This window comes from Pelophylax lessonae, assembly GCF_965119305.1.
Source record: "Pelophylax lessonae genome assembly, chromosome: 3".
Classification (NCBI taxonomy): Eukaryota; Metazoa; Chordata; class Amphibia; order Anura; family Ranidae; genus Pelophylax; species Pelophylax lessonae.
In genome coordinates this window covers 447,271,815-447,290,737 of record NC_138770.1, presented here as the reverse complement: position 1 = coordinate 447,290,737, position 18,923 = coordinate 447,271,815, and the positions used below count along the sequence as shown (strand labels likewise).

The 18,923-nt window shown below is 40.3% G+C and overlaps 1 protein-coding gene across 1 annotated transcript in view; it reads left to right on the top strand.

Moving 5' to 3' along the window:
- NMBR (neuromedin B receptor) overlaps positions 1-18,923 on the top strand; it is a 487,260-nt gene that overhangs the window by 419,336 nt on the left and 49,001 nt on the right. Inside the window, exon 2 of the mRNA XM_082252269.1 lies at positions 5,105-5,453. Within this exon, the coding sequence (XP_082108395.1) occupies positions 5,105-5,453 (349 nt within the window). The remainder of the gene's footprint in view (positions 1-5,104; positions 5,454-18,923) is intronic.

Here is an 18,923-nt window from a genome sequence, read left to right as displayed (position 1 = left end):
TCAGTTTGCCTCCTGTTCCTAACTCCTCCTACTCCGCTTCCTCATCCTCTACCGCCTCCTCATCCGGACAGCGTAACACCTTCACCACCAACTTCAGCACGGCCAGGGGTAAACGACAGCAGGCAGTTTTACAACTTGCCTGTTTGGGGGACAAACCACACACCGCGCAGGAGTTGTGGAGGAGCATGGAACAGCAGACAAATGAGTGGTTGCTGCCAGCGAGCCTCAAGCCCGGCCTGGTGGTGTGCGATAACGGGCGAAATCTCATAGCAGCTCTGGGCCTAGCCGGTTTGACGCACATCCCTTGCCTGGCGCATGTGCTGAATTTGGTGGTGCAGAGGTTCCTTAAAAACTACCCCGATATGTCAGAGCTGCTGCAGAAAGTGCGGGCCGTTTGTGCGCACTTTCGGCGTTCTCACCCTGCTGCTGCTCGCCTGGCAGCGCTGCAGCGTAACTTCGGCCTTCCCGCTCACCGCCTCATATGTGACGTGCCCACAAGGTGGAACTCCACCTTGCACATGCTGGAAAGACTGTGCGAGCAGCAGCAGGCCATAGTGGAGTTTCAGCTGCAGCACGCACGCGTGAGTCGCTCTGCGGAACAGCACCACTTCACCACCAATAACTGGGCCTCCATGCGAGACCTGTGTGCCTTGTTGCGCTGTTTTGAGTACTCCACCAACATGGCCAGTGGCAATGACGCCGTTCTCAGCTTAACTATCCCACTTCTATGCCTCCTTGAAAAAACAATTCGGGCGATGATGGAAGAGGATGTGGCACAGGATGAGGAGGAGGAGGAGGATGAAGAGGTAACATTTCCAAGGCTTTCAGGGCAGTCATTCGCAAGGGGCTCCGAGGGTGGGTTCCTGCACACGCAAACGCCAGGGACGCAATTGTCCAGCAGGGGCACAGTTCTGGAGGATGAGGAGGATGAGGAGGAGGAGGAGCTGGAGGAGGAGATGGAACCATGTTCACAGCAGGGTGGCACCCAGGCCAGCTCATGGCCATCACTGGTGCGTGGCTGGGGGGATACAGAGGACACGGACGATACACCTCCCACAGAGGACAGCCTTTCGTTGCCTCTGGGCAGCCTGGCACACATGAGCGATTACATGCTGCAGTGTCTCCACAACGACCGCCGAGTTGCCCACATTCTAACTTGTGCTGATTACTGGGTGGCCACGCTGCTGGATCCCCGTTACAAGGACAACGTACCGTCCTTAATTCACTCACTGGAGCGCGATCGCAAGATGCGCGAGTACAAGCGCACGCTGGTAGACGCCATGCTGCTGGCATTCCCATCTGACAGCGGGGCCACAGTGGAAGCACAAGGCAGAGGAGGAGGAGGAGGAGGTCGCCAACGCAACCAGGGCACCGCCAGCACCTCAGAAGGCAGGGTTAGCATGGCCGAAATGTGGAAAAGCTTTGTCAGCACGCCACAACAAACAGCAGCACCAGCAGCTCAGATGGAACGTCTTAGCAGGAGGCAGCATTTTACCAACATGGTGGAGCAGTATGTGTGCACACGCCTACATGTAGTGAATGACGGGTCTGCCCCCTTCAACTTCTGGGTCTCCAAATTGGGCACATGGCCTGAGCTTGCCCTTTACGCCTTGGAGGTGCTGGCGTGCCCTGCAGCCAGTGTATTATCTGAACGGGTATTTAGCACGGCTGGGGGCGTTATAACAGACAAGCGCAGCCGCCTGTCCAGAGACAATGTGGACAAGCTCACGTTCATTAAAATGAACCAGGCATGGATCCCACGGGACTTTTCCGTACCTTATGCAGAATAGCAATGGATACCGACCTTACCCACCCATTGTTCCATTTTTGCTCTTTCTCACTCTTTTGGGGTGTACCCTCATTTAAAATTTTTGAAAAGAAGCAGTGTTGGCTACCTCGTCCTCCTCCTCAGGGCCAGATTAATGTAGGGGCTATTGGAGCTGCAGCTCCAGGCCCCTACCTTTTATATAGGCCCCGGGTTGGCCATATTCACTGTTACCGCTCTTCTGTCACTTGTAAACACAGAAGTCTGGCTTCTATGCTCGCTTCCCCAGGCAGCACCCTCAGAACCTCCCCACACAGCGTGAAGGCCGGACAAGGAGGGACAGTTGGCGATGCATGGATGTGTTTATGGGCTTCAGAGACAGCATCCCATGTTGAATTAGGCATGCATGGCTGCACCCTTCCTCCTCTGGGTGCATGGCAAGGCACGGCCCTTAAGGCCCTTCAAAATCCTCAGCACCAAGCCCATGATGCTGTTAATCCGGCCCTGGTCCTCCTCCACCGCCGCTTCCACCTACACCGCCCATAGGTGTGCGCAGCCTATTGCATTAAGGTGTGCACCCCAAAGTTGAAATACACATGCATGTGTTTGCCAGCAGGGAGAGTAATGTATCGGGGCCATGTACCTGTAGGCAAGGAGAAATAGAGCAGAGCAGGTCCCAGGGAGATCTTTCCCATCTCCTCACTGGCAATGCTATGTGCCCTAGGTGATTAGGGTGTGCCCAGGCACACCCAGCACACCCTGTGCGCACGCCTATGTCACCGCCACATCCACCACCACCTCAACCTCCCTCCTACTCCATATGGGCCTCGTCCTTCAGAGATGAAGAAGAACATTGTTTTATTTTTCTGTTTTTTTTTGTTGTTTTAAGTTATTTCCCTATCCACATTTGTTTGCAGAGCACTTGCCATGCTCTTAATTACGTTTTGCTGCCATTTGCAGCACTCTAGCCCTTTCCTTTGGTGTTTTAGAGCCATTTTAGTGCCTTAAAGTTCGGGTCCCCATTGACTTCAATGGGGTTCGGTGTCCGGGAAAAGTTCGGTAAAAGTCCGGGACACGGACCCGGACTTTTTTTTAAAGTTCGGCCGAACCCGTCGAACACGGACATCTAGGTGTCCGCTCAACCCTACTCTTAACCAATTCTGGAACGGAAGGATTTGCCCCCTTAGTGACCAGGCCATTTTTTGCAATTCGGCACTGTATTATTTTAACAGACAATTGTGCGTTCATGCCACGCTGAACCTAAATAAAATTGATGTACTTTTTTCCCCCACAAATAGAGCTTTCTTTTGATGTTATTTGATCACCTGTGCAATTTTTATTTATTGCACTATAAACAAAAAAAAAAGAGCGACAAATCTGAAAAAAAAAACCCAATATTTTTTACTTTCTGCTATAACGTCCCAAAAAAAAAAAATTAAAAATCAAATTTTTTAATCTTTTTAGGCCAATTTGTATTCTGCTACATATTGTTGGTAAAAAAAAATCCCAATAAGCGTATTTTGACTGGTTTGCACAAAATTTATCACGCCTACAAACTAGGGGAAAGATTTATGTAATTTTTATTCATTTCTTTTTTTTACTAGTAATGCCGGCGATCTGCGATTTTTAGCGGGACTGCAACATTGCGGTGGACAGATCGGACCCCTAACTGACATTTTTGACACTTTTGGGGGGACCAATGACAATACTACAGTAATCAGTGCTAAAAATATGCACTGTTACTGTAATAATGACACTGGCAGGGAAAGTGTGTGCAGAACTTAAACCTTAAGAACATTAGAAATGTAGCAAAATACAAATTGGCCTAAAATTATGAAAAATTTAGATTTTTAAATTTTTTTTGGGAAAGTTATATAGCAGAAAATGAAAAATATTGTTTTGTTTTTTTTTTTTCCTGAATTATCACTCTCTTTTTGTTTATAGCGCAAAAAATAAAAATCGGACAGGTGATCAAATACCACCAAAAGAAAGCTCCATTTGTGGGGAAAAAAGGACATCAATGTTTTTGGGTACAGCGTAGCATGACTGCGCAATTGTCCGTTAAAGTTACACAGTGTCGAATCGCAAAAATTGGCCTGGTCTTTAAGGGGGTAAAACCTTCCTGTCCAGAAGTGGTTAATACACACTATGAGTTAAGTTCAGTGAAGTACATGACACTTCCTGGGATTAGCTATATTATTTTTTCTTTTTTTAGTTTAAATACATTTTTATTGAGATAAAGTATACAAGAACCCAAGCATAAGGGGAAGATTCCCCAACAGTACAGAAGTACATAAGGACCAGAACGGTAACATGTTGAGTTACTTGGCAATGACATAACAAAATGCAGCTGTATGCAAAATTTTAGGTAATTAGTAAGCTGGAACACTACTCCCTGTGTCGGGTAATATCAAGGCTAAAGTAAGGGGGACAAAGAAAAGTAGGAAAGGGGAGAACGCAGTAGGTAGGTTTACATTAACACTGATTAGGCTTAAAAATACTGACACAAAATAATCGCTTCTGGCTCGGTTTGGTCCAAGAAATGGGAACTGCATGTCTCACAAATGGTTCTCGTCAGAGGGGATGAGCTCTATTATTTATATTTGACAGCTTTACAGTGCTCCCAGAAGACAACTTTTGCTGTAGTTCTGAGAATGTGACACCCATAATTCTGAGCTCTGCATCTTGAACAGGAGAGTCGCTGCTGCTGCTATGCCTGCCCCTCCCCTCCTCCTGCCCAATCACAGAAGCCTTGGTATTTGATCATATTCACAAAATACAAAGGCTTCTGTAAATGGACAGCAGAGGAGAGGGGAAGGCTTAGCCTCTCTGTGAGTTTCCCTCTTCTCAGATCCTGGCTTGACTCTCTAGTAGAGCAATAAACCGGTAAAATGTAAGTAAGCGGGATACGCCCAGGAGATGTCATGCAGCTCCTTGGAATTAACTCATAGTGTGTCTTCACTTTTTACAAAGTAGCTGAATTCCTAGATATCAGCTTTAATTTTTAAACATTAAAAAAATAACTTTTTAAAACATGTTTTAAGTTGGATAAATGTTTTTTTTTTACAATTGTCAAATCATGTTAATAAAAGTGTAGATTTTTACTTTAGAAAGAGAAAATATAAACTCTATAGTAATGACTAAACATATATCATGTTTCTTACTGGTAGCAAATCCACTCAATTCAATCAGTAGATCCAGAGTATCCATTAAATGCAGTTTTGCCTGAAATGCTAGCCATGCTTACTGCCTGTTAACCAGTTATTAAACTGAAACATAGGTCTAGACCTGATGATTCTAATATCTAATATAATATATGTTTATTTTTTTCTGTTGTAGATACAAGGCTATTGTAAATCCAATGGATATCCAAACATCGAGTGCTGTTCTGTGGACATGTTTAAAAGCTGCAGCCATCTGGATTATTTCAATGCTTTTGGCAGTCCCTGAAGCCGTGTTTTCTGAAGTGGCACACATCAACGGGTCAGACAATGTCAGCTTCACAGCTTGTATCCCATACCCACAAAATGATGAGATGCATCCCAAGATCCATGCAGTGCTAATTTTTTTGGTTTACTATCTTGTTCCACTTACTATTATCAGTATTTACTACTATCATATTGCAAGGACTTTAATTAAGAGTGCTCACAACATTCCTGGGGAATACAGCGAGCATTCTAAGAGGCAGGTGAGTACTTTTTTCTATAATAGAGATAAGTAGCATGGTACCATCATCATTTCTTGCTTCCAATATAGCAGCTGTGCACAAAATCAGCCAATATTAACTAGCTAAGCTCCAGAAACAATTTTCTTTTTAGACAGCATGCTTATTAATTTTGCAATAATTTAAAGGGGGGTCTATTTATACATTTTTATACAATATTTATACAACTTTCACATATTTTACAATTAGATTATATTCCTGGGTGAAAGTTGTTTAAATGTAGATAATGATAAATCATTTATAAATAACCTCATACTGGTTTTGCTGTTATTATTTATACCACAGAAGTATGATATATATCTTTGTTTAGAAGGTATTGCCCATCAAAGGCAGTTTAAACTTTTAATAAGATAAGTAAACAATAGAGCAAATAAAATAATAGTGATAATTTTGAAGCATACGTTTGTTACTATAGATAAAGTATATACTATTATTTAAACCACAGAAGTATGATATATATCTTTGTTTAGGAAGTATTGCCCATCAAAGGTGGTTTAAACTTTTAATAAGATAAGTAAACAATAGAACAAATAAAATAATAACAATAACTTTTGAAACATACGTTTGTTACTATAGATAAAGTATATACTATTTTTGACAATTCATCCCATTTCTCAGTGCATCAAAATGATGTGTCTGATACAAAGTGAAAAGTTATTTGCAAATTAAAGGCATTTTTTGTAATATTGTTTTTATACTTAAATAACAAATTCATCAAAACAATTGCAAATCAAAATAATTTTTTATATAAACAATATAATGTTTTTTAATGAGTAAAGACTAACTAAGCTGGTCAGGGCAAAAAAGGAAGTCAGGGCTAGTAAGAAAAGCAGAAGGTTGACCAATGGTTAAATAGATAGGACTTTTTTATTTTATTTTAATCTAACAAACTTTTATTGGTAAATGAAAGAGGTGTACAATGGTAAAAATAAATAAAACATACAATGGTCTCTAGCACCTAATGTTACAGTTAACATTCAGAAAAAGCACAAGGAGGTTTGCCCAAGGATATTCATGCCACATTGGATAATTGCAATAAGCCAGGTGAGAGGAATGTTGGCAGAGAGAGTATAATCTTGCAACGGTCTATAAATACCTGAATAAAACAAACAAGGTAATATTATGTGTGTTACAATTAATCAGTTTGTATCTGGATCTTCCCCTGCAGGGGTGAATGTTTAGTCTAACTAACAATCCCAGACTTTGTGATACTTGACTGGGCACTTTCTGTGCGTGTAGATAACTTTTTTGTATGGTAAGGACTTGTTAACGGCTGCCTTTCAATCCCTTAATTTAGGTGGGGAGGCTTGGAGCCATACTCTCGCTATCATTAGTCTAGCCATGAACCGTGTTTCCTGTAAGAAAATGTGATGATGACGATTGCTTTCCTGATTGGGGAGTATTCCCAGTAAACACTGCTTAGGGCAGAGGTGTTCTGTCTCTAGGACAGAGAGCTAAACCATCCTGCTCCATAAACTTCAGATACCATATTTCTTTGATCTCAAATTTATTAGAACAAGCCAGGTGAATCTACAAATTGATAAAATAAACATCAATCAGTACACAATTGCATACAAGAAAAAAAAGAAATGCTCTATAATACAGGATGGGATAACAAGAACTCACTTTATAAGCTCTCTCAGGGTTGATGGCGAGAGATTGAGGAAACATGCCTTGCTGTATCTTCTCAAAATGGCGGCTGATTCACTTCCTCTAGAATTCTCTCAGAATACACTGGTTCCTAACAACTTTATTAGCACATTCTATAATATGTTACAATAATACAGTTTATAATATGTAATTACTGCAGAACAACTGAAGCTATACCAGAAAAGAACATTAGGTGGTGCTTGCACTCTGCATATAACTAGCTTATGTAAATCAAGAAAACCCAACATGTTATTTTAAGTAACATAAACACAAGTACTAAATAGAAGTCCGGTGGGCAGAACAACAGGGTCAAAGGCAAGCCCATGTGATCATGCAGGAACTGTACAATCTGCACCCAGAATCCCTGAATGATCGGGCAAGTCTAAAGTAAATGATAAAACAAACCTTCATGCTTCTTGGGCAGGAGGAATACTGATTTTGCTTATACTTAGATAAACAGATAGGGGTAATGTAGGATTTATGAAGTATATAAAGCTGCGTGAGTCTGTCAGATAATTTTGGGGAGACAAGTTTACAAGATGCCAGGGCATCCTCCCACTCTTTGTCCTTCAGCTCCCCCACGTCCACCTCCCACCTTGTTTTAAGTTGAAGGGTCGATAGGACTTTTATTTTTAAAAAACTTTTTTTTATACATTCTGGTTTGTAAAGAGACTCATTTTAAAAATGCTGAAAGATGCTGACAGGTCAATTTTCATCAATTTTCAGTGTCTTCTGATTTGCCTGAATGCTAAGCTTTTCTTATGCTGGGTTTTTCTGACTCCGCAAAGCTCCAACTCTTTTGGATAGTATTCTAACAAATGAGTCTTTTTTTTATTTCTCCTGTTTCCCCACCTCTACTCCCCTCTAACTGATCATTTGCACTACATAAAAAAAAAAAAAAATCAAAATGCCCTTTATACTCACATAAAGCCATGGTCATGTGATGCTCCAGTCCCGAGTCTTCTCTTGTTTCTGTATGTAGTCAATGGGGTCTTTCTTCAGATGTCCATGTCACCGCCTGTATGACATTGAAATATTTAGATGTCGAGTGGGGGGTCCTCACAGGATGCAGAAGATTAGTCTGCAGCAGTGACATTGGTGCAAGAACACTATTAGCGATCGCTTAGCATAGCACATCTGCAGCGCTGGATTAGACTCCTTACCTCCCGCCCCTTCCCCTCCATTGAATTCAGGTAAATATATCCTGTAAAAAAAGTGCAGGGTCATTTAAAGAGGGGTGGGAGGTAGGGGTGGAAATGTAGTTAATATGTTCCTGGAGATGGGCTATAGAGCAAATTCTGTCTAAACAAAATAGCTGCAACTAACTAAAATGCATCAGGTTTTTTTTTTACATTTTAACACGCACGAAGCAAAACGACTGTCGTTGCTGAAATCAGTACATATAGCAGCCTGCTTAGACAGTTTGTGACATCTGCTGCCAAATCGATAGCAGGTCCCAGCAGCTACGTACGTGGGAGTGTACTCAGCTGGGAACTCTTAACAGGCTAATATTAGCCTACTTTCCCGCCAGTTGCATCATATAGAAATTATTTTTGGCCTCTTTTCTATAGCACATGCAACTGAACCTATGAATGGATACCTCTTTTGGTTATTAACATTATTTTTTCTAATAGGCATCTTTTAAACACTGTAGATGTTTCTATTTTCATTCCTAAAATGAGTGGGCACAACTGCTATTACACAACATCTTATTGTGCATATAATAGATCACAAATATTTTGGAGAATGTAAAATACAATTTTTTCCATTATTCTCTGCTACTTTGGTATACATTGGAATGATCACTCTCACATCTGCAAGAAAATCAGCAAACATATTATATCTTGTAGAACATCCAGAAAGAAATGCTGTATTTGTTGATCAATCCTATCTTAATTTGGTATTTTAAATGTTATGAGGCCATTATATTATATTAGAAGAGAACATTCTTAGCAAACTGTTGAATAAATGTAAAGCTAAATTATTTGTTTCATAGAATTTATGTCTATCAATGTCAGCAATTCACTATTCTATTCTTATTTGTTTTTCCTCATTATTTCTTCTTATTTTTTTCTTTCTACTTTCTTCATTAAAATGGACTAAAATAGACTAAAGTGATATGCTTTTCTTATCTTTATACCAAAATTCCAGGATGAATTACTAAATTCATTGTAGTAGCTATTAGTACATCAAATTATGGAGGAGTCCATAGGCTTAGCTCCTATGCCATCAAAGTTAAAGTAGGTATAATCCCTAATTGAATGACATTTAGTTCAGTAAACTATTGTGTTGTATCAACAACTGCCATATTTTATTTGGGATAAAACTCTTTTTATCCTTTATTGCATCTCAGTGCTGCTGATATCCTGCATCCTTTTTTGCAGCTATCTACTTCCTATATTCATTCAAGGCTGCCTGGCATTTCTTAGGGTGGAATTTCCAACAGCAGCAGCAGTGGACCATGCCTGTGCAATGTGCACTGAAATAACCACTTGTAGTTTCCATTTGAAGCCCATGTGATAGGGAGATCAATTCGGAGATAGAGAGAAAGAAAGTTGTCACCTTTAAAACATAACATGCTTAGACAAAGATCTTAATGGTAGGATCGTCAGTTGTTTTTTAATGACAGATGCAGATTTACAATATTTAAAATTATGTTTGAAATTTCATTAATATTTTTAGGATTATATGAGATTTTAGTGATTGAGTTTTTATACACTTAATCTGGTTAGAGAAAGCTTTGTGGTTACATTATATATATTTACACACATACACTCTACCTTCTTGAATAAACTCACTGCCCATCAGCACTGTGTTGTTCCTATAATAGGAGTTACCATATGTTTACTCACTCCTAAAATGCCCATCTAGTGCTAAACAGGATATGCGCTAGTGTCAACACAACATTATGGAATCTCATACTTTTGTAACCATATCTATTTTGCTTAGAGTTAAGGGGACATACAGTACTACATTGTTTTACAGTCAAAGTGCAGCAAAAAAAGAAACATCAGTATAAGGGACATAACTTAAAGTCAGTAAGATGTATTGCTTGTACTGATTTCCCTTCTGTTAGTAGAATCTTCCTCTATCCTGAACCCCCCCGGCCGAATATGCCTGCTCTTTCCACCCAGTTCTTCTTTTTACAGAGGCCATACTACAGTTTCAATAAATGAAACAGGATATGTGAATGAAGGGGATGAAGCTAAAAATAATCTGCCCATCCTTTTATTTTCGGATCTAGTTTTTCTCATGGAAGCTGTAGTATGGCGTCTATTAATGGAAAAGCTGGGAGGAAAGGGCAGGCATAGTAGGGATCTCTTGATGAGAGTCAGTGATGGCCCCTTTGTAGTATATTATCCAGCTTCACGGGAAGATTATGGCAGCAAAGGGTAAGGGGGTAATGTCTACTTACATAAAAGGATGTAGCAAAAGAGACACATTCTACTGACTTTAAGATATGTCCCTTGTGCTGATTTTTCTGTTTTTTATTTTGGCTGCACGTAGGTTTTAACTTTAAAACGCAAGAAAGAAAAATATTACAAAGACAGCAGTAATAACTGCTTCATGAGGTATTGAAACAAATACCACTTCATGTGAGGCATTCCTGATTAACCCCTTCTCTGTACAGCTGGGACCGGTCCATGACCCAGACTATCCGAATGTGTGCAAACAGAGGTTGACCGCACTACATTCCCTAGAAAAATGTGAACTTTATTAGCTGGAATCCAATTATAAAAAAATCACAGATCCAGAATACAGGGTGACAGCGGCGATGGTTAACGCATTTCACACAGAATGGGCTTAATCCTAACATCATAATTAAACCCATTCTGCATAAATTGTGTTAACCATTTCTGCTGTCATCCTGTGTTCTGGATCTGGGATGTTTTGGAACTGGAGCGTGGTCAACCTCTGTTTGCACTCCTTTTGTTTAACTGGTTTGCACCCAGCCTATAGTGCAATCGTGGCCAAGCGAGAGGAGTGCCATCCTGGGTGAATGCCATGTGATGTCCTCCTGGGATCACGACACATGGGTGGCCTGGTGGGAGCCCAGGCTGAGGTTGTCTCTCTCATACCACCATAGGACTCTGTGGATGTGCAGCATCAGGGATCTTTTCTATTTTCCTTCTAGCCTCCATGGGCTGTGCTGCGGTACAATTTGTCATCAGCTGTGTCCACCAGACACAGCAGTTTACAAATCAGGGTACCAGGCCGCTGCCTGTACCACGTTATCGCTCTGACAAATCACAGCAGATTACGTGACAGTTGTACACAGTTAATAGCTTTCTTCATAGCCATTTGTTTTGTACTATTGTGTTGATTTCTGTGATTGGTCAAAGTAATCACATACATGGTACAGACCAGACAGGGCCAATCACAGTGCATTTGTAACCAATCACAGCCTCTCAATAGTACAAACTGGATAAATGAATGCCATGCATACAAAAGGACTGCTTATAACAGTTATTATCACTGTTCTTTTTTTTCACAAAAAGGTGCTTTATTGAGATAATAAAAACATTAACAGAAAGACAAAGAAATTGTCAAAATTTATAACATAACATTGAGATTATCACACATTTCGTCAGTTATAACCATAATGTAGTTGGGTAATATAAGGCTCATGATGTTAGGCGTCACAAAGTCCTAGCAGAGTATCACATAGTGCAAGCAGTATATAGTGAGGTAGGATCGAGCCAATAAGGAATGTGTGTAAGCTTAATATCTAAAAGCATTTGTCAATGTTCATAAGAATGGCAATTGGTAGTTTAGAAGAATCACTGTTCTAAGCAATCAGAAAAAAAAAACAAAAAACTCATCACCTTCCCTGAGTGGTACACTGTCACTATGGTAACTGCACTGGTCACAGTATGTGAAAAAAATGTAATAAAAAGGAAAAAAAAAATGTACATACTGTCACTAGTCAGTGCAAGTCTATAGCAAGAGCCCTGCAAGTCTATAGCATGAGCCCCATAAGTCTCAATTTGTATAGGGTCTATTCACTAAAAAGTGAAGTGAGGCGAATTGTCAGGAGAATTGCGAAATCTAAGCCAAAGTGGCTGAAGTAGGAAAAAATCTCCCATTTAAATATTTCTAGTTGAGCTTTTTTGGCCTATATCTTACCATTTCCCTGAACAGTTAATTCACTGTTAATTCACTGAATTAAGACAAAACTGATCTAAATGAAAACATTTATTAAACTATTTTAATAAAATCAATACATTTCACTGTATTACATTTTACAAACAGTTATATTTTATTAAGTTCAACATTTAACAAAACATAAAAAAGAACATTTATACAAATATAAAAAAAGAACATTTACAAAAACAATACTAAAATGGTACAATAAAAATATATAACATTTCTCTGTCCTATGTGCTTGTATCTGGAACTGGCCTGGTAGAATAAGAACAAAATCCAATATTACATAGCACCAAAATAAAAAATGTAAGAGGGGATGGGATCCTCATAATATATAAATATAAAGTCTCAAAACTCCGGAAGTGACGTCACCCGGCTCCTCCCGACATGTTGCGTCACAATCACTTGACTTTCTCAAGGGCCCTTCGGAATTTTCTCGCTGTTTCAATCCCGTAGTCTTCTGTTACATGTGTACTTGTCAAGGTTACTGTAAGGTATTATTCATCTTATTAAAGTCATTACTATACTTACAGCACTATGGAGACCCTATCTTATTTCATATGAGCGGAAAACTGTCTACAATAGAGTGAATCCCCTCAACCAATGATCATCTCTTGTGAACACGCAATTAAATTTTGCCTTACTCTGAGCAGCCACTGCACTTATTGTTGGATACCGGTTGTTGGGAGACCGCACCGTTGTCACTACAATTTTGGATCACGGTATTAACGGAGTAAACTTACTTTTTTCCATCACTAATGCACACTATATTTTGGACATTTGTTTACACTTTTTTTTTGGTTTTATTATACATTTTTTTGGGACTACAATTCATCATTTCACTTGTCAGATGGTGTGCATTATTATTCATGTACTTTTTGCACATTTACTTTCAGATTGCCTAATCCACTTTATTGTAATTGTTTGCATATGCACTTAAGTTTGTTAAAGCACTAGAGCACTTTATACTGATTATTACTGCTATATTTAATTCTATGCTCATAACACTGTTATAGCGCTGTTCCATATTGCATTTATACTATTCATATTGTATGTGGTGACACAGGAATTGGCTGCTATATTTTAGAATATAGTGTTTATTATTTATTTTTATCTTCATTTTTTTGCCCTACCTTCATTTTAATTTGATAGCACATTGGTTTATTGGCTTTATATATTCAGGGCCAACTTCCAGGATATCAAGCAACATCTCCAATGCCTTCATTTTCCATATGCAATGCTCTGCCCTGCACGGCTGCGGATTACATCCAGAGGTCAGGCGCAATTCTTCAACTTATCGGTTGAAGCTACAGACTGGCTGGGTGTCAATGAGCCCTCTCTGCCTGCCAGGCACCGAGACAACGCTGAAAACTGAGACCGTTTCCTTGTTCTTACTCTAAAAATGGGCGCATACCTTTGATTCAGTGGTTCTGAAGGGCGATGCGCTCTTTTACCAGAGTCACTAAATTATTGCAATGTTTACCGATAAGCTCAAATGGAGGTACCCCCTTGTAAAGAACCGTGAAAAGCTCTCTGCGAGATGCCTCACCGCCAAATGCAAACGCACCTGATAGGTGTTATATGTTGGAAAGCTTTGCCTGAAAGGCACCACTACAAGTTATGTTTTTTTTTTAAATTAATACCCATAGCCTGGAAGAAAAGTCTCTCAACCCTCTTGGCTGGGTTTTTCCTAAAAAATCTTTGGTGTTTTTCATGGGACTTTTTGTTTTATGCACTTCGGAACTATCTTGTTCATTTACAATACTTACTAGGCCTTAACAGGTACTTTAGTAGTATGAGATGCAGAGGCATCTCACTTGCCATATTGCATAAGATCTTATCATTAGTCACATGACGGACATACCTCTGGTTACCTGGAATGTTAGGGGACTACACGATCCTTTAAAGAGGGTGATGGTGAGTACGGTCCTCTGTATGTACCATCCTGCAATAATAGGCCTCCAGGAGACCCATTTCACACCAGAGACTCTTAGCTGTGTAAAGTACTCCAGGGCACAAAAGTTATACCATGCCACGCATACTTCATACTCCAGAGGGATGTGTGTCCTTGCACACAAAGATCTGGAGGGGCGATACTTATTTTTTTTGAAAATTGGTCTCTTTAATATGTATCATAGCTACATACCTTTTCAATTTCAGTGTTGCAGGACCTGCCTGATATTTCAAACTTTGTCTTAGGTGATTTTATTACTGTCCTAATTCCTGCCCTAGACAGACATCCCCCCCCCCCCCCCCAGAAATGTAGGTTCCTTACAACGAGTCACCCCTCGGCTACGATTTATGGAAGATGTGAAATGGATGTATTGAGAGAAAAGTACCCTGTAACTGTCCAATTTTCCTGTTATTCTAAGCCATATGGGTTACATATATATCTTTGTCTCTGGTCAGCTTGATAGATTGGGCTGGTTTCGAAAATACTGTATGCTCCTAGAGGGGTGTCTGACCACTCACCTTTGATATGCTGGATTACAGCTAGCCCCATCCTGACCCCTTCCTAGAGCTCCGTGGCTGATACGTGATAGCGCAGGGATTGGACAAAACATGGTTGGTTTCCTTCAGGATAACGTGCTCTATACTAATAACCTACTCAAGTGGGACGCTTTTAAATGCTATACACGGGGAGTCTTCATTAGGGATGATCGAACTTTTGAAAAGTTCGGTTTGGCCAGAACATCCGAACTACCCGGAAGTTCGGCCCGGATTTCAGAACCCCATTGAAATCAATGGACCCGAACTTCGGTAATCAAAAAACACAATTTTAAAGCCCTAAAACCCAATAAATGCCCCTATAAAGTGCCTAGGGTTCTGGGTCATGCCCCAGGGACTATTAATCACACAAAAAAAAGTTCTTAAAAATTTTAATTTTTGATAAAAAAGCCAATTATTGAAAAAATTTAAAAAAAAAAATTTAGTATCTGGGGGGTCTAAAAAGTGTACCTGTAAAGTTTCAGCTCTGTAGCATGTCCAGAACCAGAAAAAAAGATAATTTTTCTTTAGAGCAGGGAACTTGGGACCCCACTTTTACACCTATATGATCTTTTTTGGGGGTACTGGACATGCTACAGAGCTGAAACTTCACAGGTACACCTTTTAGACCCCCCCAGACACAAAATCACACAAAAAAAGTTCTTAAAAATTGTCATTTTTGATAGAGAGACAATTATTTAAAAAATTTAAAAAAAAAAAGTCTTTGGATTTAGTATCTGGGGGGTCTAAAAATTGTACCTGTGAAGTTTCAGCTCTGTAGCATGTCAAGAAACAGAAAAAAAAGATAATTTTTCAGTAGAGCAGGGATGGTGGGACCCCGCTTTTACACTTATATGATTTTTTTGGGGGGTTCTGAACATGCTACAGAGCTGAAACTTCACAGGTACACCTTTTAGACCCCCGCAGACACAAAATCACACAAAAAAAGTTCTTAAAAATTGTAATTTTTGATAGATTTTTGATAGAGAGCCAATTATTGAAAAAAAAATAAATAAAAATAAAAAAATTCTTTGGATTTAGTATCTGGGGGGTCTAAAAAGTGTACCTGTGAAGTTTCAGCTCTGTAGCATGTCCAGAACCATAAAAAAGAAGATCATTTGTATTTGTGCAATTATAGATCTGGAATATGGCTTCTCGCTTTTCATACCTTGCCGGTTTAATAGCAGGCGTTTTTTTTTGGGCATTTTTTTGGGTTCTTTGGAGTCAGGAAAAACATCTGAACTTGTGTATAGTGGTACTGTATACACAAGTTCAGATGTTTTGCCTGCCTCCAAAAACCCCCAAAAAATACCTTCAACAACACACCTGGGCGTTTTTTTTTGGCGCTAGCGTTTTTTTTTGGGCAGTTTTTTGGGTTCTTTGGAGGCAGGCAAAACATCTGAACTTGTGTATAGTTGTATATATAGCACTATACACAAGTTCAGATGTTTGTCATGCCTCAAAAGAACCCCAAAAAATGCCCAAAAAAAACGCCTGCTATTAAACCGGCAAGGTGTGAAAAGCGAGAAGCCAACTACCTGTGCTAAAAGTGTTCTAATACAAACGATCTTTTTGTATGGTTCTGGACAAGCTACAGAGCTGAAACTTCACAGGTACACTTTTTAGACCCCCCAGATACTAAATACAATCCATTTTATTTTTTTTTATTTTTTTTATTTTTTCAATAATTGGCTCTCTATCAAAAATCTATCACAAATGACAATTTTTAAGAACTTTTTTTGTGTGATTTAGTGTCTGGGGGGTCTAAAAGGTGTACCTGTGAAGTTTCAGCTCTGTAGCATGTCCAGAACCCCCCAAAAAATCATATAAGCGTAAAAGTGGGGTCCCAAGTTCCCTGCTCTAATGAAAAATTATCTTTTTTTCTGGTTCTGGACATGCTACAGAGCTGAAACTTCACAGGTACACTATACACAAGTTCAGATGTTTTGCCTGCCTCCAAAAACCCCCCAAAAATGCCTGCAACAACACACCTGGGTGTTTTTTTTTTTTTTGACGCTAGCGTTTTTTGGGCATTTTTTTGGGTTCTTTGGAGGCAGGTAAAACATCTGAACTTGTGTATAGTGGTGTATATACACACATACTTATATGTATATACACACCTAGACATATATAGGTGTGATAGGAGCAGAAATATATTGGTGTTAATTATTTCATTAGCGCAAGTAGTTTTTTCTGCTCCTTTCACACCTGTATATGTGCAGGTGTATATATACAGACATTGGTGTGTATATATACCCCCTATACACATGTTCAGATGTCATTTCTGACTCCAAACATGTGCTCAAAAAAGCACTAGCAATGCCTGCAGCCAAAAATGCTGGCGGCGGCGAAGCCATATTACAGAAACGAAAGTCAGCTAAGAGAAAATAGCTTTTCTCTATTGCGGTCACCCTGCTATGGAAGGGTTTGGTCACCCTGCCATAGCAGTCAGTGTCAGTTCACCCTACACTACATTATGGTCACCCTGGTATGGAAGGGTTCGGTCACCCTGCCATAGCAGTCAGTTAACCCTACACTACATTACGGTCACCCTGACACTTCATACTTTCCCTACAGAAACTAAATTTTTGAAGCTAACTAAAGTGTAAAGGAGCACTCTAACTACACTAGATATCCCTTTCCTCACACTAATAAATGCTAAATGACACTTTTAAAGTAAAATTAACAGAACTGCTTCCACTCTCTTCCATGTCCAGTATAACAATGCTAGGAATTTGGCGGGGGCTATCTTATATACTGGGGGGCGTATTCACTAATGATTGGTCTAGGGACCCCCTAGTCACTCCAATCACATTCCTAGCATTCTTCTGCCCCCTCAATTGGCTTTTGCTAATGGTTCTGGTCCAATCATGGGCTTTTAAAGCCCATTTCCTGTCCCATTGCATTTTGGTCGGTTCTGGTTGCCGAATTCCGAACTTTTTGGGCAAAAAGTTCTAAATTCGGCCGAACCTCGAACACCCAATGTTCGGGCCGAACCGATGGTGGACCCAAACCGTTCGATCATCCCTAGTCTTCATATCTGCAGTTAACCACTTTACCGCTGAGTACTGGAATAGTACTGCGGCAAAGTGGCTCGTTCCTGTCTGACGACGTAGACCTACATCGCCAGACTCCTCCCCAGTAGGCGGCGCTCGCGCGCCGCCGGAGGCGCGCTCCCGCTGTTTTCATTCACAGCGGGAGTCGGGCCAGGGGAGGAGCAGGGGCGATTGACGCTGCTCTGCCCCGATCGTCAGGGATCTAGTGCGGAGATCCGCCCGCCTGTGTAAACACAAGCGGGCGGATCTCCTCAGTGACAGGGAGTGACAGATCGGAGTGTTCAGCATAGCTGGACATCCGATCTGTCCCTGTCTCACACAGTCACCTCCCCCCCCCACACGTCAGTAAGCACCAGGCATACATTAACCCCTCCCCCTCCAATAAAATTAACCCCTTCCCTGCCAGTGTCATTTTTACAGTAACAGTGCATATTTATAGCACTGATTACTGCAGTAATGTCACTGGTACCCCCAAAAATGTAAAAAATGTCAGTCAAGGGTTCGATCTGTCCGCCGCAATGTCGCAGTCCCGCAAAAAAAAAAAAAAAAACGCAGATCGCCGCCATTACTCGTTAAAAAAAAAAAACACCAAAAAAATCTTTCCCTTTGTTAGTAAACGCAATAACTTTTGCGCAAACCAATCAAAATACGCTTATTGCGATTTTTTTTATCAAACATGGGTAGCAGAAAACAAATTGGCCAAAAATTTTAAAAAAATTGGTTTTTACATCTTTTTTGGGGGGAATTTCATATAAAAAAATGTTAAAAATATTGTTATATTTTCAAAATAAACGCTCTTTTTTTGTTTATAGCGCATAAAATAAAAATCGCACAGGTGATCAAATACCACCAAAAGAAAGCTCTGTTTGTGGGAAAAAAAGGACGTCAATTTTGTTTGGGTACGGCGTCGCACGACCGCGCAATTGTCAGTTAAAGTCGCACAGCGCCGAATCGCAAAAAGTGGCCCAGACGTAAGACAGCAAAATGCTCTAGTGGTAAAGTGGTTAATAGTATAAAGACAGAATCTAAAAAAACATGAAAAACGTATCACTCAGCATGTCCAGAAAAGGGAAAGGGTGTACAACCCACAAAA